This window comes from Pinus tabuliformis, chromosome 5_2, assembly GCF_031772625.1.
Source record: "Pinus tabuliformis cultivar Carrire ecotype Pingquan chromosome 5_2, CPIR1, whole genome shotgun sequence".
Lineage (NCBI taxonomy): Eukaryota > Viridiplantae > Streptophyta > Pinopsida > Pinales > Pinaceae > Pinus > Pinus tabuliformis.
The window spans coordinates 416733440-416757286 of record NC_142306.1 but is presented as its reverse complement, the minus strand read 5'-3'; the positions used below and the strand labels follow the sequence as shown (position 1 = coordinate 416757286).

Sequence of the window (23847 nt, the reverse complement as noted above, 5' to 3'; positions counted from 1 at the left end):
AGGTAGTTACAGAATTAATGATATGATTCTAATATGCTACGGAAACTGGGAATTAATATTATGCCTCTACCGGCTTAAACATCATGGTCACGGGTATAACACCCTGTGTGTGTGGCAAAGGGGGTTGCCTTGCATTCATCGACCAGAATGCAAGCCTTAATCCCTACAGCCGCATTAAGAAGATATGAAATATGGTAAAGAATTGAATACCAAATCTGATGCATGAACCTAACTACTCATAGTAGACCTGAGTTCTTGCCATATGATTAAACTTCAAACCAAAGAGTCGACGGTCATACCAGTTCGAAACAGTACAAACCCTCACTGTGGCAAGTCCATCGATATTAAAATTCATATGTATGATTATAATAAACTGAAGTAATAGGCAGTGGGTAAACCCTGAGAATCAATACAGGTTGTACGTGAGAACCTTTAAATTTAACATCTAATGAACAGAGTAGATTCAGTATAGTCGACAGCATAAAAGAAATCACACGATTAATTCATTAAGAGGCCGTAGCCATGCATATGATGATCAATATATAGGTAAACCATTTATAACAATAGCTTCAGAGACCGAAAGGGACTTAAGTCCAGAACATAAGGGTTCTATTAAAACTTATAAACCCGAATGAAATTGCATCAACTCAAAATAGAGATTTAGTCTCAGATTCAAGTATCATATACATAAATTTATAAATGGCTTGCAGCCGTAATTAAATAAGTTGAACCCTCAGGGTTTCGCGAGATACAGGTCTGGCATGGGAAGAGCCGCCTGTAAATCGCAGCAAGGGCTGGAACAAATAACAATAAGACCTGAGAAAAGCAGAAATAGCAGGACATAAGCCTCGTCCGAACTGTGGAGACCTTCAATCCACTTAATCTTCGATATCCTTTATATAATTACGTCTGCAAGAATAAGGACTCACCTGGAGTAACAGTAGGCCAGCACCCTCTTTCTGCAGGCAGTGGAGGCTGGAAGATCCAAACCCTCCTGCACAGGAGATAAGCTATTCATTAATTGTAATAGATAAACGCAGGTGCAATGGAATACACAGTGAACCGTAGGAGTATAAAACTATAACATGTGTGTTAATGTTTAAACAGTGAGATTCATACCTGAGCGAGAGAGGTGTAACGGGAACGATGCGGAAGAGGCTCTGCTGAGCGGAGGCACATTCTGGATGCAAATGAACTGATGCCGATTAACCCGGTGGATTATATGCTGAAGGTCAAACCCTCGATTAACCTGAGCCCTTCGATTACACGGATCGATCACCATCGTTCGTATAGGCGGGAAGGTGGGCGCGGAAACCACAGCTGTACAACCCTGAGCGTTCACATGGCAGTCACATGGCCTTCTTCCACCTGGCCACAGGATGGATGAGCTGGATTAACATCTGCCTTCCACCTGGTACCGTGTTAAATAATTAAGGTTGCAATACATTAAGGCTATGGCAAGGGTTATGGCATAGTGCTGGAGTGGGTAGGTGTAACGTGAGCAAACCCGCATGGAAACCAACCTTGTGCCAAGTCATAACTTATGCAGGTGAATCAGATAAAGTGCATTAAATTATAATGTTTTATAATGTTTGACAATGATCTGAATACCTTGTGATCACGGTGGCAAGTGATTTGTAAGGGTAGGTAATAATTTTTTTTTTTTATTTTGGTATAAGATAGATTGTGGTCGTGACAATGTGGTATCAGAGCCAAAGGTTGCAGTACTGGCGCCTTTGGGGATTGGTAAGCGGAAAGGATATTGAGGTATGCCATCAGTAAGCGTAAACTCAGGTACGAGTTTAGTCATTCACATATTCATCTATGTCGTACACTACTTTTGGCGTGACGGGTGTGATTCATGTTTATAACTTCTTTGAGAAGTAGGTAATAAGTTGTTGCATAACTACATTCATAACATTGGATTCCTGATGAGGAAAAGACAATGAAAACTTTTGTCGCACTTACAAACAAAATTGAATACTCATTACACTTAAGAACAATAGTGAACACTCATTGAGGAAGTGACCACCAACTACCAACTTTTGATCTGCACATATGGCAATAACAACAATGCATATATTGATCTAGATTGAAGTTACAATGAACAAAGCTTAATGAGCCAATGCATGAATATAAATTAGGGGAACATCCTGGAATACGATGAAAAATTGTTTAAAGAGGACATTAGAAGAACCCCTTCAGATATTGAAAACATGCAATGAGTCAAGTAGCGAGACTTGATTGTCATAACTAACTTTTGATTCGGTCTTGTCATGGATACATGAAGACGATTGGTAGTTGAGATTGGTTAGTGCTGTATGACTAACCCATAGAACTTATATGCATTAATTAAATTGAACTAAGATTGTTACAATTCGTAAACAAGTGAAGGTTGATTGATGTCACATGCATGGAATGTGTGTATGAGAATTTTTACTCTCTCGGTGCTATAGTTCAGTTGTGCATGAGAAGAGTTCTTAATTGTATTCACCATAAGAATGCATGATGAATAGCATATGCTTATGTCTTAATAGATTTAGTGATGATTACCTTCTAATTAAGTGAAATCCATTAGCATGGTACGTGTTTATCATTACTTGTTGAGAGATAAAAACCATTGGAGCCTCGTTTAATGATGGTTGAATTTATCTCTACTATGGGAATAATGGATTTCTTATGCATATTGCATTCCAGTGTGAACTTAATTGGAGAGGCATGTTCAGTGGGTAACATTTCTAGGACCCAATTCATGGTATAACTACATGTGATAATTACTCATAAACAGACTGTCTGTGTTAATACAGTTGTCAGTAAACTCTAACTACCTTCCCCAATTATAGATGCTTCCAAAGGAAATGGAAGCAAAGAGAAGGAAGAAGACCGTGTTGTAGGGACAGACGGAGATAGGATAAAAGAAATCGCTAAGTGTGGTGATGACCAGATAAAGCAAGCTCTGAGTGTTAGAATCTTGCAGTAGACTCTAAGTCTGGAAATGACTAGATAGTGTATTGATGTTAATGATTTTCGTAATGCTTCCTAGAAGTCATTGTTCTGAAATAGACACATAGTACTGTTATGATAGTTGTTGCGTCTAGCATCAAGTGGTAACTCTGGTGCGTGTGTGACACTTAAAAGATTATGCTTCTAATCGCATAAAGTAGAGCCATTGCTTTCGGTAAGGGTGGTTTAACTTGTTAGTTATGCATGTTGATCCAGGGATAAGATAAGTGTCTTGTCCACTTTCTTGAAGAACACATATGAATGTCTTATATGATTTCTTAGTAGAGAAAGTATTTGAATGCATGCAATAAAAGAATGGTTCTTTTATAGATTTTCTTAGTAAAGAAAATGGGATAAGGCATGCAGTTGACTGTTTATATGTTTTCTTATGATAATACTTGCAGTAAAAGAATTGGTTATTTTATATGCTTCTTAGTAAAAAGAATTGGTAGTTTCTCCTAGTTGGACTACATGTGAGTCTTGTGAGAGAAATGTTTGTCTCTCGTTGTTTTCTTGGAATAAAATCCTTGCTAAATATAGCCAAAGTATCTTCTTGAGAGAAGAGGATGAGGCATATAAATGTCCCAAGGACATAGCAGGGAAGGTGGTCAAGTTTTCTTGAATTAAAATATGTATCTTTATTTGATAAAAGCTTCTTGGGAAATATATATATATATATATATATATATATGCTAATTGCATTATGATTCTAGTTAGTCTCTAAGTTCTAGTGAAATGATTATGCATTACATGCATGATAAAAGATAACTAAGGATGTGCTTCTAGGCACAAGGTATTTATCCCTAACCTCTTGAGGAAAGAGCATATTACCTATATACATAAAAATAGTCTTATCCTAAGAGTATGCATACTTCATGTATGAAGATAAAGGATTTTAAGAGAGTTCTTGAAAATGGAAATAAAGGTTCTGTCCTTTAAGAACACATTAGAATAGTGCTCATACAAGAACCAAAAAGTCTTACTTGTTTCGTGAAAGGAACTATGTGCATTAAAGTAAAATAATTGTGTTAGGAGCACACATGTTGCATATTGGTAGCTATTTTGACCTTGGAATTATGAGTCTGTGTGTACTTAGAGAAAGTGGTCATGCTAGCTTCCTTGAAAATGATAAATCTTTTGGAGAGATTGTCTTGTTGGATGAGCTGTGTTGATTGTTTGATTTTGATACATAAAGGATAATTAATCCTTGTTTTGTATCCTGATTTTTTATGCCTAAAGACAGAAACCTTTAATAATTTCTGGAAAAGGGAATCTTGAGAAACCCTCACATCTGAAGATAGAGAAATGAGGATTAAAATGACTTCCTTTAAGAAAGAGGTATGTGGTTTGTCGTATGAAATGATGGTGGTCTTCTAGTGAAGGGAATAAGTGTTGCATACATTAAAGAAGGGCTTATATGATAAGCAATAGTATGCACAAAGATTAGTCATTGTGACATAAGAGTTATGTTCTTGTATGTTAGAGGAATTATGTTTAATTACACTAACAATGCATGACTAAAGCTAGCCACAGTAAACGTAAGATAATACTCCATTAATGATAATTTGAATTGGAACAACAGACTATGGCAAAATTGGGAATGCTGAGAGTATTAACTCAACTGTTGTTGACATTTATACATTAATGAGTATTTGCATATGCTTTTATACATGGCATTATTGTATGCATGAACATCCTTGGAAATGGAATACGTGTTAGCTGATGCATATTTATAACTAACGTTGCTGATGGGATTAAGTAGTGGTAGCTTAATGGCAACAAGAAAACTCATCACATAAATTGCTGCAATGTGAAACGCAATTATAAATGAGAAAGAATGATGTTATAGGATATGCATGAAATATGTTATTTGGAAATTTGCATGCATACAACGTGTATGATGGATATGTTTCCCATCAATTTTGATGTTGTGGACCCATGTTGGGGGTTAGGTGTAAATGCATGGTATACATGCATGTTTGTTGTGCTAATGATAATGTTCATATGGTTCATTGTGTAAATTACTTTGAGGAAGAGTAATAAAAGAGAAATTTAACATGCCATACAGTTGCAGATGGTTGGGTTGATGACAGTTACCTGCCCGGAGGGGTTGATGGTACTTATCTGCCCGAATTATGAAAGGCTTGAATGCCTTAGGTTGATGGCAGTTACCTGCCCGGAGGGGTTGATGGTACTTGTCTGCCCAAATTTACTTTCCCTGGAATTCTTGAGCTGGTTGGCCAGTGGAATTCCATGTTAGACCGGGTAAGGTCTCTATCAAAGAAACTGTCTGGATGTGAAAATGACTCGATTCGGTTGTGGAAACCAGTTCCCATGGGTTGGGAATTCTTTAGTCTATTATGGTGCTCATAGCTAAAGAAATGAATGAATCAGCTATATGATATGTTGAAAATGAATTCTATATATAGTTGTGTGAAATATGTTATGCACATTTAACAAGAAAATGAGCTGAGTGCTCAATAAGGAGTAATTGGGAAAATTTAATTCCTTTATTGTATTATTAAAGTTGTGAACATCTTAGTGGGAGCTAAGACAGTTTTTGCTTGATGCAGTGATTGATTGTTTTGATGATTAGAGAGCTATGTGCTCTTATGGTACTTCTCGCAGTACTTTGCGGATGTCCTTGTTGAGAATTCGTTCAGTATGCACGTGGAACAGTGATTTATCATTTGATGATTAGTATTAGTGCTCTTTAAGTACTTATAAAAGTACTGTGATTTAGAAAGCATCTAACATTGCAATTGATTGCTAGTCAAAAGTATTTCATTTGACTCAAAATATAGTGACTAATGTGATTGAGTTGTTAGTCATATATTACAGGAGTTACTTACCATGGAAGTTTGAAGAATTGTCCAACCTCTATTTAAAGGCTTACATGAAAGTATTCATGATTTTCAAACATAAGATGGTAAGTTATGGTAAGTTGACACAGAGAATTTTTATCATGAATGAATAAGGGCCAAGTGGTGGCGATTAGAAGTTGCATATTTTTGCAATTACGAATGCTTGTGACTATTGATGTGGCAGCACTATGGGCCTGAGGAGACTACATGGGAAGACGAAGAACTCATTAGGAAAGTTTACCCAAACTTATTTAATGGGAATAGACATCGGGACGATGTCCAATCCCAGGGGGGGAAGATGTGATGCCCCAAGGTAACTTGTAATTTGAATAGTTACTATGGTAAAAATTGTATGAGTAAAAGATTTGATATTACTAATTGACATTGTTAATTATGAAAAGGAATATATTGGATTATTTTACTTGTGTATATTCATGAAATGCTAGCAGCCTCCTGGAGGAGGATTGTCTATTAAAAGAAAATAAAAACAGTTATCAAAACTGGAAAATAACTGCTTCTCACCCAAAGGGAAAAGCCTGGGGAGGAAAAACCTCTGGGCTGTTGAGGAACAGGCAGGGAGAAGGATTCGAAGCAGAGAAAGAAAAGAGGTTAAGTCTGGTAATGATCAGATAACTTGGAAAGAAAGAAGGTTAAGTCTGGTAATGATCAGATAACCTGGAAAGAAAGAAGGTTAAGTCTGGTAATGATCAGATAACCTGGAAAGAAAGAAGGTTAAGTCCGGTAGTGACCAGATAACCTAGCACTGGTGTGCATGTGTCTTGTTGAGGGCTGTAGGCCTGCAGGACTGCTCGGGGGGGAGAATCCAGTGTAGTGGATCTCAAGGTTGGGAGGATAAGAGCAAAACCATTGCAGGTGATTCTCTAAAGAAGGCACGACGAAAGCAAATTACAGGTATGTATTCTCAAATAACTCTGACTTGAGTAACAGGCGAAGACAGCACACAGACCGGTTCAGGTATTTAAGTTTCTTATCTGGTTATTGCTGTAGTGAATTATTAATCTTGCTGAACATTAAACAGTGATGGTAGAGCTGCCATATAGGTTAATACATATAAACTATCTGCAGATCTGCCTTGGAAATAAATTGTCACAGTATAGACTAGAATGGTTAAATGAAAGGGCCAGATTGGGTCTAAACCCTGAAGCGGTTATGAGACCGCTGAGAATATTAATCGTTAGAAGTAAACGAACGTAAGAATCGAACCATTGCTTACGAGCACAGTCAAATAACTTGCTTCAGAACAGTAGTAGTAATGAAAGAAACAGTTATGAAATGGAAATTTAGACAGTGTCATTACTGTTAAGTCTTAACGAAAGAAGGGTCGAGGCCCTTGGATAAAACAATAACTCAGAGAAATAAGAGTAACAGGAACAGCCGTAAGGGTTATGCCCATAGCTCAACCCACGGAACGTTTCACCATAGCAGGTATTATATACTGTGTAATAAAACAATAACCATAGCCGGTAACATATATAGCTGTGTGAGATGAATGAAAATATAGCGAACAATGTAAAGCTATGTAAGGGGAGCAATAGCTGCAGCAAAGTATTAAATAGCTATGCAAAGAAAGTGCGTTAGCATTACATGCAGGCTAACATTACAAATGTGAGAGCACTAAGGTAGTTACAGAATTAATGATATGATTCTAATATGCTACGGAAACTGGGAATTAATATTATGCCTCTACCGGCTTAAACATCATGGTCACGGGTATAACACCCTGTGTGTGTGGCAAAGGGGGTTGCCTTGCATTCATCGACCAGAATGCAAGCCTTAATCCCTACAGCCGCATTAAGAAGATATGAAATATGGTAAAGAATTGAATACCAAATCTGATGCATGAACCTAACTACTCATAGTAGACCTGAGTTCTTGCCATATGATTAAACTTCAAACCAAAGAGTCGACGGTCATACCAGTTCGAAACAGTACAAACCCTCACTGTGGCAAGTCCATCGATATTAAAATTCATATGTATGATTATAATAAACTGAAGTAATAGGCAGTGGGTAAACCCCGAGAATCAATACAGGTTGTACGTGAGAACCTTTAAATTTAACATCTAATGAACAGAGTAGATTCAGTATAGTCGACAGCATAAAAGAAATCACACGATTAATTCATTAAGAGGCCGTAGCCATGCATATGATGATCAATATACAGGTAAACCATTTATAACAATAGCTTCAGAGACCGAAAGGGACTTAAGTCCAGAACATAAGGGTTCTATTAAAACTTATAAACCCTGAATGAAATTGCATCAACTCAAAATAGAGATTTAGTCTCAGATTCAAGTATCATATACATAAATTTATAAATGGCTTGCAGCCGTAATTAAATAAGTTGAACCCTCAGGGTTTCGCGAGATACAGGTCTGGCATGGGAAGAGCCGCCTGTAAATCGCAGCAAGGGCTGGAACAAATAACAATAAGACCTGAGAAAAGCAGAAATAGCAGGACATAAGCCTCGTCCGAACTGTGGAGACCTTCAATCCACTTAATCTTCGATATCCTTTATATAATTACGTCTGCAAGAATAAGGACTCACCTGGAGTAACAGTAGGCCAGCACCCTCTTTCTGCAGGCAGTGGAGGCTGGAAGATCCAAACCCTCCTGCACAGGAGATAAGCTATTCATTAATTGTAATAGATAAACGCAGGTGCAATGGAATACACAGTGAACCGTAGGAGTATAAAACTATAACATGTGTGTTAATGTTTAAACAGTGAGATTCATACCTGAGCGAGAGAGGTGTAACGGGAACGATGCGGAAGAGGCTCTGCTGAGCGGAGGCACATTCTGGATGCAAATGAACTGATGCCGATTAACCCGGTGGATTATATGCTGAAGGTCAAACCCTCGATTAACCTGAGCCCTTCGATTACACGGATCGATCACCATCGTTCGTATAGGCGGGAAGGTGGGCGTGGAAACCACAGCTGTACAACCCTGAGCGTTCACATGGCAGTCACATGGCCTTCTTCCACCTGGCCACAGGATGGATGAGCTGGATTAACATCTGCCTTCCACCTGGTACCGTGTTAAATAATTAAGGTTGCAATACATTAAGGCTATGGCAAGGGTTATGGCATAGTGCTGGAGTGGGTAGGTGTAACGTGAGCAAACCCGCATGGAAACCAACCTTGTGCCAAGTCATAACTTATGCAGGTGAATCAGATAAAGTGCATTAAATTATAATGTTTTATAATGTTTGACAATGATCTGAATACCTTGTGATCACGGTGGCAAGTGATTTGTAAGGGTAGGTAATAATTTTTTTTTTTTATTTTGGTATAAGATAGATTGTGGTCGTGACACAAGAGAACCTTTTTTACGATGAGATGCTATTATCCACATTTCCTGAAAGAAAAAATGAACTCTGAGAGATCAAACAATAAAATCCTACCATCGTAAACACTCTTCAAATTCTATTCAATTATTTCCCATAAATCCCAGATTTAGATGTATATTTAATGTTTACTATTTTCTCAAAGGTGAAAGATGAAACTTTTGAATAGATGAAAGCCAATTATGCCAGTGTAAAAGATGTTTTAAGAAGGCTCAAACTTTAACAAAATATAATTTTTATCACTTTAGTAACACCATTTCACATTTTTTACCTTTTAATACAAAGATGTATATTTAATATTTACAATTACAAAATGCTGTAATTGCATAAAAAAATTCCATGTAACTTAAATGAAAAATAAAATATATATTAACTCTTTAATTCAACCCGGCAAATTATAGTTGCATACAGAGAGATTTCTTATAAGAAAAAGTAATCACAAGGAATGAAACAATTCACATGAATAGGTTATCCAAAAGAGCTATTTTTTTTGGATGGAGTGTTTTAACCCTGAATTTTTTGAGTTAAAGACATTTTGCTAATAGTTAAAGACATTTTGCTAATGAGGTGAAGGCTTGTTGATTATTGAGCGTTTTAGCTCCAGGTCACAAAATCAATTCTCTTCAATAGTTTTGGGATCAAACCTTACTAATAAGCCGTCAGGAAATATAATTTCCATGAAAATAATATTTTGACACTAAAAAGACAAACTGTTATGGCTTCAAAAACATTTATAAGAAGCTTGTAAAGCGAGGAGAGGCAATTTAATTATTTCAGGAGGATTTATAGGGCCTTCATTTTAGGCTTGTGAAGAGAGGAAAGGCAATTTAACTCTTTCAGGAGGATTTAGAGGGATTTCATTTTAGAATTTTTGGATGCAATTTGTGAAAGATTTTTTTGGTCGGGACTTTATTTTAGAATTTGGGATGCAATTTGTGAAAAAAAATTTGGTCAAATCCTGCTGTTTTGTATTTTAAAGAGGCTATTTTGAATATATTTCTATTGTAATTATGTTTACTTTTGAAATTTTGAGAATATGGAGGAGATGAATTATTTCGCTTTCATTAATAATTTATTTTGAAATCTACAATCTCTGAAGCAATAATTATTCAGTCACTGATATTCAGTATCTGACATCTAATTTAATTTATTGACGAAACACCTAAACGAGATCTGACAACTTTGTTACAGCGTATATGTGATGATTAATACCTGCACAGGAATCATGCTCGCGAGTTAGATACCACTTAATGTTGTTGTTTGGCGTCCTGAATGTGACCCTTTCCATCCAAACCCTTTTTGAAAAATTTCGTGAGATATTCTCCGAAAGAAGCTCCCTGGTACAATGGAGGATGCTGCTCGTCTATCAATTCTCTCCTGGGTAACACCACCACATCACGGGGTGGGCCGCAAAACACGGCCCATGACATTCTTGAGCGGTCCTTGTGCACCATGCCCCTGTGTTCAATGCTCTTGTATTTCCCATTGCTCAATATCTGTTAATCAAAATCCCAGTTATTAACCTCTAACAGGAACAACAATCTTGGATACATTGAATATGGTTAGCCTATTAGCCTATTGCTATTAAGTTCCCATATATACTGTGTAATGATATTGGAATTTGACTATTTTGAAGTCTTATTTTGGGAGGATGAAGTGGTTGGCACCATGGGTATTATCTTTTTTCAGAGATAGGCCTAAATTATTCTAATAAATTACTGATTTAAAATGATTAATAATAATAATAATAAAATTTAGAAAAGGAAGGTGCGGATCAAACCAGGGTTTGGATGTGTGAACGTACCTCCATCTGATCGGCAATATTCACAACCAGAGCACCTGGAACGCACTGGACATCAATCCAACCTCCATTTTTGCAAATTTGCAGGCCTGGGGTTTGGTCATGAAGAAGAATTGTGAGGACGTTGGGATCAGAATGGGGAGCCAGTCCCACCACCAGATCCGGCTGAGGACATGGTGGATAGTAGTTCATTCTTATATGCAGCTGCTTCCTCTCCCCTCCTACGCTCTCGTTCAGAGAGTTTTCAGTCTCTAGGCCCAGATCACGCGACAGTGACTCCATCAGCAGTTCGAATAATTTCGACACCTCTCTGCTGTATTCATCCATAGATTCCCTGCAACCACAAAATTCTTCATCAGACATCTTAGGCTCCCCTGAATCCCCATAGAAATAGAGTATACATAGATCAAAATTTTGAAAGAAAATGGGGATATACGTAAAATCAGAGAGTTTTGTGGGCCATTTGCTCATATCCCTCAAATCAGGAGGCCAAATAGCGTTATAGTAATAGTCTCCCCAATCCAACTTAGCCTCTGAATCGGGCGAATATCCAATTTTGCTGCCATAGCCGATGGGATTCTGTGGTTCGTTAGCGTATGCTTCCTTCTCCTCAGTGGCAAGTTGAAAGAACGTCTTGCCCGCTACTTGCACTCGAGCAATAAGAGAGTCAGGGATGCCATGATTAATAATCTGGAAGAAGCCCCAATTCTCTGAAGCCCTTGAAATTTGTGCAGCGATGCTGTCATATTGATCCTCGCAGATTTGGTCGTGTTTCTCGGGGCTGAATGGTAGCTGTAAGTCGATAATGGGAACTTGGAAGCTGTGAGGATCATGGTGGGATTTTTCCACCGGTCTCACGTACTGGGGTGGAACCGTTTGGATTCCACTGTCTGCCAACGTCTGCACTCGCTTAAACGCCCAATTTTCCAAAGCCATCGTCTCTTGGCACACAAGTTTATGCTGAATGTGCAATTCAGAGCTTCTCCCTGAACAGATACGAAGAGGGGATAAGCGTTGAGCGGAGGGTATCTTGCTCAGCTATCTGTCGCTGTGCTATGGGAGAAAAATGAAGGTCTCTTTATGGGTAGTGTGAAGTTTCACACCTAGGTTATCAGACAGATTGAGGACCTTCAACGAATATAATTTTATTTTCAATCATTCAACGACATCAAACCCAAGAAATAGTATCTTGAGCCTTTCAGCCTTTGAGTTTTCCCATAAATTTATTTGGAAAAGGTTAAATATCAAAACCAAAAAATAGTATTTTGGCCTTTTAGTTTTGGTAAAGATTTTACATAAATATATTTAACAAATGAAAAAATGTGTGGTTTTTAATGTTAACATCATTCTCATAAAGAAAATCGATTTGTGTGTTTTACCGATTACTAAAACATTAAGAAAATGGGGTACAGATTAGGTGATCAAATCAAGGGCCACCTCATATTTCTTTGTATAAATAAGTTTTCGAGTTTCAGGAATTTGATTTTTTATTTTTTAATATCTTTAGAGTGATTGCAAGCCTAAACTCATGTAGCTCAGTGAGAATCTAAATTGAGTCTAAACTCATCTAGCTCAGTTAGAATCTAAATTACTCAATCTCTTGTTTATGAGTCTTGAACAGACCTTTTATAGTCAAAACTTACTTACTTTTTAAGATTTAATGGCATTTCTTTTTACATAACTAAATGAGTAACATTTAATTTTGAAATAATGATAATTTAATTAAAATTTATATTTCATTTTTCAATAGGGTGGTGGGCCAAAGGCGAAGTGGGTTTGGCGTGCCCGTCACCCGTCACCCCACCGATATTATAAGTTATTAATAGGGGTGGCGTGGTCTGCCCTCCCCCAGCGTGAGTATGTGAAATAAATTATATCGTTTCCTGGAGTGTTTTGTTAAGCTCATAGCATGTACCTTATCTATGTAATTACTCTGTTGCATTTTTCATTCCTCTCTAGTGTTAGGAAAGGGGTTATGGTTATATTTATTAACCTAGACTTCAAAGTTAGATATGGGGAGATCTTATTTTGAATTGACATGTCAATGATAGCATGTTGGTGGGGGGGAGATCTTTTCTGAATTGACATGTCAATGGTGGCATGTTGGTGGGGGCTTTCAATTGTTGTAGTTCCTTGTTTTTCTGGGTGAGTTTGGGAGGGGTGTGCCAAGCTGGTTTCAAAATTGTTGATAAACTGGTAGGCTCAAGCTTTACAGTGGCTAATCAAGTTGTCATTATGGACGGTTGGTTGAGTCATTTTGGGTGCAACTCGGGTTCGACAACACTAAGTTGCTTTATCTTGGCATGCATTCATGGATTCCAATAGGTATTTTTTCTTATCTTCCCTAATATTACTATTTTCATTTCTTTTGTCTGTCTTGGGTATGGAGTAGCATTCTCGGAAGAGTATGTGCAGGGGTTTGTTGCTTGTTTTGATTTACTTATACTAGGAGGCTCTGTTATCTGGGGAGAGGATTCATAAATTTTATCTATGGTTCTTTTATCCCTCTGTTGAGGGGATTGTGGAATTTTTCTATTGGCGAAAGTTATGGAAGGTGGGGTTGGACCCGAGTTTTTAATTATTTTTTGATGTTTGGTCATTTTGGGGTACTTGTAGCAAGTCATACCATTTTTTGTAGATTTTTGTAGTGAGGAGGGTAGGTCTTCCTAAGCCTTCGATCTTTGTTTTCAGTCTCGAGGTGTGGTCTATAGAGTGGGAATTTGTAACAACCCTGGTGAAAATTCAATGTAATAAAGTTAATAAAGGTGAAAATAATAACCACGATTTATGGGACACTTATTCCAAGTCGAATGTTGGGCAAGACATCCTAGGGGGTGTTCATTTGGTTATTAATGGCTAAGGAAATTGGCAAAAGCAATGGCTAAGGCTTTGGAAAGGCAAAATGGCATTTTTGGCACATATATTTATGAAAATAATTGAAATTAGGAGAGGTTGCATGTGAGGAGGAAATTGAAGGAAATTAATGGAAAATGAAGAAAATATAGGCCTCATTCATAAAAGGGCTTATGATGATTAGTTGGTAACCTTTTGTCAATTGAGGTTTGGAGCTCTCTCATTATTCTCTCTCTCTCTCTCTCACTCTTGGACACTTAGAGTTTTCTTGGAGCACTTTGGCATTGGATCAAGAAAGGAAAAGAAGGAAAGAGGAAGCAAAGATCAAGAAGGGAAAGGCAAGATTAAGTAGCTACTGCAAGATTCATTGCAAGGATCGATTTGCATGTGTATTTTCGTTGCTAGATTTGGCATGCATGGGTTCTTTTGTTGTTGTGGCATGGGTTTTGCCAGGTGTAACAGTGTTTTCAACTTAGCCTTTCCATTTTCGGATAGCCGTGGTGTGATGGGGTTCTCATGTTTTGGTTGAGCTAGAATGTCGGATGGATTCGAAGCTGAGTGGGTTGGATCCCCGAATGATAAAGCACATGGTCTAGTGGTCCCTGAATCGGACTGTGGATCATGGTTAAGCCACTGGCCTAGTGACCCTTGAGCCAAACTGTGGGTTGCGGTAAATCCAGGATTGTGTTGCCGCGGTGGGCCAACAAATCCTTGTTGGTGAATAGCAGGATATACGGTAAAGCAAAGAGGTGCTTTTCTCTACTTTAGGCATAGTAATCCCAAGTTTGGGATATGCAGTAAAGCCTAGAGAGTGGGTCTCGGTTTAGGGCCTAGTGATCTGGGTTTGGATTGCGGTAAAGCCTGAGAGACTAGGAGACATGAAAATTCCCCACGATGTAGGTGGGGAAATCCGGTGGCATCCATGCTTGTTTGACCTAGTGATCAGGTGGAGATCATGGTAAAGCCCATTATGATGTGTTCACTGTGTTGGCCTAGTGATTTGGGATGGATTAGGGTAAAGCCTGGTTTCTCTTAATGAGGGTGAGGTGGTATAGCCCTGGTATGCCCTGGTTGGTTCTTTTGGTTTGAATCCCACATTCATGCTTGGAATATGGCACGGGGGTGAATGATTGAAGAAATATTTGGCTCAGGCATTCTATGGTCGGGTGGAACATGGAAGTCCCATCCCGAGTTTGGTTTTTGCATCATTAATGAAAGTTTATTTCTCCTTGTATTTCTATGAGAATTTTGATGGATTATATGTGGTCTATATGGATGTACTTTCATGAGTGTTTGTATTGTTATTATGTTTGTTATATGTGTGTTTTACGACAACATCTATCTATGACTCTCACCATGATTTTACTTGTAAATGAATGGATAATGTATCTATGGCCTAATAGATGGTAATGCAGCAAATGACTTAAGGGAATAATGGTTCTTAGTGATTCTTAGATAAGTACAAGATCCCTATGTTTGATTATGTTGGTTACACCTGTAGATTACATGCCTGCGACATGTTTGATGAAATTCCTATCTTAGCTAGTAGGGATCTAATTAAGGTCTTGTTTAACTTATTGCTTTTGTATCATTGTTTCCCTGTTCTTTTATTGATCCTAATTTATCATTCCATTCTAGGCAGTTACCTAGGCTCTGGGCCTGAAAAGGTGGTTCAAATCCCGGGGACGTTGGCACATAACTGGAAAAATGGGTCTTTGGACGCTGGAAAGGAGACCTATGAGAGCGACTCTGGATTTTTGGACATTGTCATGCCTATAGCATGAGAATGACTGAGGGTTAACTTGGCCAAAACTTTAGTAGGACCCAAGGGCAGGCTGTCTGAAGTGTTGGATTGGTTCTTGAGGGTCTTGAAGTTGATCTTGAATGTTTGTGTGTTATGTTTCCATCGATTCCACTTTCGTAAGGTCACATAGGAGGTCAGATCCAATCATAGTAGCCTCTAATCGCATGTTTACCCTGGTTGGCATGGTTACTTGGGTAGATGTGGGAGGATGGTGTTACAGAGTGGTACCAAAGCATGGTTCACCCCTCAGACTAGATGGGCTAAGTGTTGGTCATACATGTGTGTCAGTTGCATGTGTGACTCTTACACTTGGATTCCATGTGCTTGTTTTATGGCATAATTTCGATCATAGTTGTAGTAAGGTTCTCATGAGGAACTTGATGATTGATTTTGTGGAATGCATTGTCATGAGTGTACGACTAGTTACATATTGTTGTATGTTGCTTACATGTTATTATATGTTTATTGATTACCTTCTTGTATTTTTGATTACATGGTTCAGTCTTGTAGGTTTGGTTACAAGAATTGATCGCTTATGCTCGAATACCTGCATTTATGTGTATGTATAGTTGATTAGGAATTTATTATGCATGTTGATGGTTGCATGTGGCAATGTGTACAATGGAGTAATGGTTGTTGTCATGCATGATGTCATAGCATGCATTGTTGATATGGTCTTGCATTGATGACTGGACCCTAACTAGAATGATGTTTATGTGTTGATGCATTTATTTGTGTATGTCTATATGCTGCCATGGTCTTGTTATACATGTATCATGTTGATTTGTTGATCTTTCAGAAAAGGTATCCTCCCCAAGCTATGCTAAGGTATGTTTATTTATTGATATTTGCTTTAGCTAACATAGTATGCCTTGCAGGAAAGAGATCAAATGGCTAGCAAGGTGGTAGACTACGTAGAATCTCCCTATGCATCAGATGAGCAGTGTGGTGTGTGTCACTCTTCTGATTTGGCGAACACATTGAGAAGCTTGAAGGAAGAGATAAAGAGTTTTAAGGCATATAATAACAGGATCATACAGTCACAAGAGAAACAAGTAGAGGTTAATGAAAAACTTCTTCAAAGTTTGTTAGACTTGTAGCAACAAGGGCCACTTCGGATTAGCCATGGACATGAGGATAAAACTATTGGGGCATACGAAAATAGGTCTCTTGGTAGACATAGGTTAGATAGATCTGACATGGTGAGAGATGGCAAGTTGTTGGACATTCCAAATAGGAGTGGTGATGAGTAAATGTACTATTCTAGTTCTGGTTCTGATAGACATCATGATTGTCATCGCTATCATCCTTACAGGAGGAATGATAGGGGATACTTACCAGATGAGTTTAAGAAAGCGAAGCCACCTACTTTTGATGGAGATGTGAAGAAATCAGAAGATGCGGAGGCTTGGATACTTGGGATGAACAAATTCTTTGAGTTGCATGAGTACACAGATAACATGAAGGCCAGAGTAGTGATCCTCAGCTTGAAAGGTAAAGAAAACATTTTGTGGTAATATGTTAAGTGGGTCAAAGACATCAGCACAGATGACTTGAGTTGGCAGGAGTTCAAGAGGCTTTTCAAGAAGAAGTACTTATCAGAGAGGTACTACAATAGTAAGGCCAAAGAGTTATATGAGCTAAAGATGGGATTAATGACAGATGAAGAGTACACGATCAAGTTTCTGGAGCTATTGAGGTATGTACCATATCTTACAGATGAGAAGGCTAAAGTTCAATGATTTGTCAGTGGTTTTCCATTATCATTTAGAGATCGGATTGAGTATGATGAGCTTCGGTAACTTGAGGAATTCATTGGGAAACTGGAGCATTGCTACAAATAGTCAAAGCATAAGAATGAATCTTAGCAAGGATGGAAGGGAAAAGACAAAGGTAAAGGTAAATGGCAGCCTAAGAGGACAAGGCCTCAGCATGTAGATGAGAAAGAAAATATGGCACTGCAAAAGAATTTTAATGCAGTTAGACAGGGACACGAGTCGCAAGTAGCATAGAGGTGTTGGTATTGGTCAATTAGAGTATTGGACATGTGTCGAGGAACACATTAAGAGAGATTGTCCACATAATCGGGGTGCTAGGCATCCTATATATAGTGCATAGGAGGCACAAACTATTAGGAATGTAGGGAAGCGTATTCCTCGCATTTATTTAGTCATGGACAACAAACATGCAGAGCATCAGGCATCTATCATTGAGATGGACGGTAAGCTTTGCGATCAAGTTATTTCTATTTTGATTGACCTTGGATCTAACTATGGCTATGTTAGTTCTGACTTCGTGGATAAGTGTGGGTTGAGTAAGGAATTGCATGTTGAGTCTTGGTTAGTATAATTGGCTACAAGTACAAAGAAGCGAGTTCATCATTGGGTAAGAGTTTGCTCATTTGATTTGAATGGTATACCCACCACAACACATCTAAATGTATTGCCATTGGGATCATACACTATGTTGTTGGGCATGGATTAGTTGTATCTTCATAAAACCAAGGTAGGTTGTTATGATAAAGCCATTGAGTGTGTTGATGACAATGGGGAACCAAGAGTCTTACAGGGTAAGAAGAAAGCCACATCAGTTAGGATGGTGACAATTATGCAAGCAAAGCGTAGTCATAGGAAAGGGTGTATGTTATTTGCAGTACACATTTATAGTGATAAGGGTAAGGAGGTTGAGGATGCAGATGCGTTGAGAAGGTACCCAACTTTTCAGCAGTTTCAGGATGTATTTCCTGAGGACATTACTGAATTGCCACCTCACAAGGAGGTAGAATTTTCTATTGAGTTAGTGCCAGGGGAAGCTCCAGCATCAAAAGCACCTTATAGGATGAGCACACCTGAGTTAGTTGAATTAAAGCTATAGTTGAAGGAAATGTTGGACAAGGGATACATTAGGCCAAGTGTATCAACTTGGGGCACACCGGTATTATTTGTGAAGAAGAAAGATGGAACTCTCAGATTATGCATTGACTACAGGCAGTTGAAAAAAGTGACCATTAAGAACATGTACCCTTTGCCAAGGATAGATGACTTGTTCGATCAGCTGAAGGGAGTAGTAGTGTTCTCAAAGATTGATTTAAGATCTAGATACCGTGAGGTACACATCAAAGAGGAGGAAATTTACAAGACAACGTTTTGGACCAGGTAAGGTAATTATGAGTTTGTTGTAGTTCCATTTGGGTTAACTAATGCTCCAACTATGTTTATGTGCTTGTTGAATAGTGTGTTTCATTCATATTTGGATAAGTTTGTTATTGTGTTCATTGATGATATATTGGTATATTCTAAAAATGAGGAAGAGAATGCTGAGCATTTAGTAGCAATGTTAAGGTTGTTGAGGGAGCATCAGTTGTATCCTAAGCTCAACAAGTGTAGTTTCTTTCAGAATTAGGTACACTACTTGGGGCATGTTGTCTCCAAGGAAGACATTGCAGTAGATCCATAAAAGATAAGAGCCATCATGGAATAGGTAGCTCCTAAAAAATATTTCTTAAATTTTAATTTAATTTAATTTTTAATTTTTAATTTTGTTTATTTAAATTTTTTAATTTAAATAATTTTTATTTTTTTTTAATTTTTTGGTAATTATTTAAAGTTTTTTTTTTAAATGAGGTTTTTATTTTTATTTTTTTTCTTAACTTAAAAAAATGTTTTTAGATTTTTTTTTGGTTTAATTTGTTTTTCTTTAAATTATATATATATATATATATATATATATATGAGATTTCATTTTTTTTTTAATTTTCTTTTTGTTAATTTTTTATTCAATTTTTTTTTTTTTACAAGTTAATTTTGGTTTTTTTTTTTTTCATTTTTATAGGTTCTTTTTCTTTTTCTTTTTTTATATATTTTTTTATTTGATTTTTTTTGTCATTTTTTATTTTTTTATTTTTTTATTTTTATGTTTTATTACTATCATGAAAATCACCAACTTTTAAAAAGAATTATCCACACTTAATTCATTAGAAAATTTAAAGTGTAAAAACTAAGCCCTTCAAACAAAAAGGGTTGATGCTCATCAACACTTTTCAAAATCAAGATGAAAATCAGTAACAAATTTTTTTTTCACACTTGATACATAAAAAAAATTAAAGTGTCAAAAATAAGCCCTGTTAAAAAAAATGTTGATGTTGTAAAAAAATGTGTTGATGCTTCATCAACACTTTTCAAAATCAGCATGAAAATCACTAACATTTAATAAAATTGTTCATACTTGATACTTGAAAAAAAATAAAGTGGTAAAAATATGCTCTAAAAAAATGTGTATTCTGAATCACCATTTTTCAAAATCAAGTGATTTTTTCTACCTCAAAAAAACGGGTACCATGTCATTTTTTTGTTTGATTGGTAACTATGTTTTTGATTAAAAGCATATTTTTATCGATGAACACAATTTGTGGCATAAAAAATAATGTAGTTTTTGTGGCTTGTATAACCATGTGGTTTTTGAGTGTTGGAAGAGGATGACAACAAGAAAGACGACAAGGCATGAAAGGCCTTCTCCACATCAAGGAAGGACGAAGGTTAAGCAGGTCTGGAGGAAGAATATTTTTTGTAGTCATTGCAATAGAGATAGAAATAAGAGAGCCACATGTTGGGGGCTCCAACTAGAACAACATCTCAAGAAGGACGAAGCACCTGTGCAAGAACCATTCAATGAAGCTTTTCAATAAACAAATCAGCTCCAGAATGATGATCCATTCACTTTGATGAGTGAGAGATGGTTTTATTAGCTATAGTAGCTTGTTGTAGCCACACTTTGGTAAATCATATGTTGTGAAATGATCGTAAAAGTGATGATGTGTTTTCCATCACTTATGAAAGCAACATGATGATGTTTTTGGCCTTTTTTTGTTGATATCTAGGGTATCAGTTTCTGTTGTGATTTTAATGTAAACTTGACCAAAGAGTGTGTTATAATCTCTTGGCAAGTATGGGGTTTGATTTGGTCAAGATAGGTCATGTAATTGAACTTGTATTTTGCAAGATGTACTATAGGTTTGCATAGAGAGTAGGTGTCGGTTCATCACTTATGGCTCCGAAAAACAAAGTTAAAGGAGAAAGAAGTGTGGCATGTCAGGGAACTTGTTGTGTAGATGGAGTAAAATAGATTGTTGATAATGTTCATGCTTTTGGAGGACCAAAAGCTCCTCAATGGGGAGGAATGACCCCAATGGCTCCAGAAAGGCTCAAAAATTGAAGTCTTCAACTCTCAGTGAAACTAAGTCCAATTCATAGATCCAGTTGTTCTGAATCCAACGACGCAAACGACACTCAAATCCGAGTCCATAGGAGCAACTTATTGCAGTCGAAAGTTCGAAAATTATACAGGAAAGAGGCTTATAATATACTACATGGGACCCACAAAGGTTATGTGACATTTAACTGGCCAATTAACTATTGACACTTGGAACCCAATCATTAACTATTGACACTTGGAACCCAATAATTAGCTACTTGTCCTTGAAATAGACAAAAACAAATATTATTAAAATCTCAAAAACCAAAACATATTAAAAAATAAAATATATAAAACAAATCATTTTAAAAGAATATAGAAATATATAACCATATAAAACAAAATCATATAGTTTATTTTAACTAAATAACAAAAATCCATAAAAGAAACTAAACCAACGAATAATTTTAAAATTTTAAAGGGTCGTTTATGGTGGGATGTTATAATGGTTATGATGGGAGTATTATAATGGTTTAAAGGCCCAACCTGTATGGTTAATTAATACCATATGTTATATTGAAACAAGCACATTGAACGAGAGGTTATGTATTAATGTGTATGCGGTTGGAACCAACAATAATTTGTCGTTAAACAGTAAAAGGGTGAATAATTATATGAAAAACTGTTAGATGGTTATATATAATGTTATATATGGCTGCCGCAAACCAAAGAATGGAATTGAATTCAAAAACCAAAACAAAATTTGTTTAAAATTGATATGGGGCAGGTATTGAACCCATGACCCACAAGAACTTCTAATTCTTAAAATGTATGCACCAACCATGATGCCAACTTATCATGTTGGTTAGCTTTCCGACATGAAACTATTTAACGATCAATCATTCATTTGTGTGTTGGAAAATTGAGGAGGTGGAACCATGATCTAAGGAATTTTGGAGGAATCTGAAAGATTCCCTTGGAGGCTAAATTTTAACAGTGTCAGAAACATACCAACTTTGTACTCATATTACTCATAATTTCATTAGGATTCTAGTGGTGCAATCAGTGTCTTCATATAAGTAGCATAATTTTAGTCACTCTGTATAAACGAATCTTTGTGGAATCTCGAGGATTCTTTAATATTCCCCGGAGGCCTGAAATTGACAGTTTAATAACTAAACCAACTTTATACTCATTCTTCTCAGTTTTTCGCAAGGAATGTAATGGTGTGATCAATTTATTTATCTGAGTAACCAAATGTTAGTCAGCCTACAAAATAGAGTCTTTGAGGAATCTTTGAGATTCCTAGGGAGCCCAAATTTGACCGACTCAGAAAGGGATCGAGTTTACAATCATATTTCACAGTTTTTCACTATGCATTCAACCACGTTGTCTGTTTCTTTAGCAGAGGTATGCATTTTCAGACCATCCCCGGATGTGGAGGTATAAGATGCACTAATGACATGTCTACTTTTATTTTTGCTGAGATGATGCTTTGATGTTGAGATCCTTGTTTGCTACTATGTTGGAGGATCCTTGTATGTCACTTCATGTGAGAGTTTGATATTTTTTCATGCTGATGGAGATATTTTGAGAGTGAGATTTCTTATAGGAGAACGTCTCGTGGAGAGACATGCCACTCTAGTTGAGGAAGTTCTTCCTTGTATTAACAAAGAATGCATCATGTACTCATCATAATCTTGCAACATTTAATGAAGCAACCTCCCCACTCTTGACACCAGGCCCGAAAACGTAACCCACACTAGGTGAACTCCATTATCAAGTTGTGTGTGTTATTTGATTTGATGGTTTCTTTTATGTTTCATCTTCTTTAAAGTATGCACATGTGGTTTTTCATACTCTTCCACATGCAATTATGCAAACATCATAAAAGTAAAAGATTTTGGTTAATTCCAATAGCTAAGAGAATCTGAATAACCCCATCACTATGTTTTTTCACCATATTCAACTTGGAATACGTATCTCGTGACCTTGGTTATTATTTTTATTTATTTACATAGGAAATCAACCAGGGGTTGTTACATTGGCAAGGAAGGATGACTCTGAAAACTAGAAGCTCTTGAAATGAAATGGTTGATTCATGGGGTGAGCTTTGATATTAATGATTAGACCAATAGCTCAGTGATTTGAACCTCTAGTCAAAAGGATGGGGGCTTCTAAAAGGAGGTTCTTTTCCATGATAGCTTCAAATAGTAGTAAGAAATCTAGTCTAAAGGAAACCTTATGTGAACCTTTGCGTTGATTGTTCCAGGAGAGTATGCCATTGATTGTTTCAAGATGCACCATTTTTAGGGAATGCATTGTCTCTTTGTAGTGGTTTGCATATTGACCTAATCTTTTGAGAGACCCATTTTTCTCTAATAGTTCTCCTCTTATTATCCATGGGAGGTTGTCCAACATCCAACCTAATCCCTTGAGCATGCAAAGGAAGCTTGACCTTTCACTAAGTATATGTTTCCTATAAACATTGGATATGTATCCTTCTTGGTATAAGCCTATTACTCTAAATTTAGTTATTATAATGTGATTGGCGGTGAAAGAATCTAAGAGTACCACTTACTTTGAGTACTAATAGATGACTAATCCTCTCACTTTCCTATTTGCATCAATAGCTATACTTTGAGTTTCTTTCCATCATTTGAAAACCATATATGAGACTCTTTCATGGAACACTTAGTTTCCTGAAGCATCATTATATTAGGTTTGTGTTGGTGGAGATGTGTCTCGGGAAGCCTTTTCTTTCCTAAGAGGTTAAGGCCCCTAATATTCCAAGAAATAATTTTCATTATGTTGAGGAAGGGGTAGAGGAAAATGCCTCTATCATCAAAGTGATTCTACGAGAGTTTACCAAAATTTCACTAAGTTCTTATAGTAATTGGTTGTTACTGCGTCATCCTTGATGATGATCTTATTTAAATTGGTTGTGATAATCCTTACGGTTT

At 36.9% G+C, this 23847-nt stretch overlaps 2 protein-coding genes across 4 annotated transcripts; both read right to left on the bottom strand.

The window, feature by feature from the left end:
• Nucleotides 1-641: 641 nt before the first annotated feature.
• LOC149159326 (uncharacterized) lies at nucleotides 642-9090 on the bottom strand. 3 transcript variants are annotated; one of them, XM_089436456.1, is made up of 6 exons: nucleotides 8626-8832; nucleotides 8436-8500; nucleotides 8194-8322; nucleotides 1120-1368; nucleotides 930-994; nucleotides 642-816 (listed from the first exon to the last, which is right to left on the bottom strand). In XM_089436456.1, exons 4-6 carry the CDS (start codon nucleotides 1280-1282, stop codon nucleotides 694-696), a joined length of 351 nt encoding a protein of 116 aa, XP_089292582.1. In that variant the 5' UTR covers nucleotides 1283-1368; nucleotides 8194-8322; nucleotides 8436-8500; nucleotides 8626-8832; the 3' UTR covers nucleotides 642-693. The 3 variants fall into 3 exon arrangements, with proteins under 3 accessions (XP_089292582.1, XP_089292583.1, XP_089292584.1); XM_089436457.1 differs by lacking the exon at nucleotides 8194-8322; XM_089436458.1 differs by lacking the exons at nucleotides 642-816; nucleotides 930-994; nucleotides 1120-1368 and having other exon boundaries at nucleotides 3728-8322; nucleotides 8626-9090.
• A 1187-nt stretch (nucleotides 9091-10277) lies between these two features.
• Nucleotides 10278-12204, bottom strand: LOC149159325 (anthocyanin synthase-like). The gene is made up of 3 exons (XM_089436455.1): nucleotides 11474-12204; nucleotides 11041-11371; nucleotides 10278-10732 (listed from the first exon to the last, which is right to left on the bottom strand). Exons 1-3 carry the CDS (start codon nucleotides 11971-11973, stop codon nucleotides 10484-10486), a joined length of 1080 nt encoding a protein of 359 aa, XP_089292581.1. The 5' UTR covers nucleotides 11974-12204; the 3' UTR covers nucleotides 10278-10483.
• Nucleotides 12205-23847: the final 11643 nt, after the last annotated feature.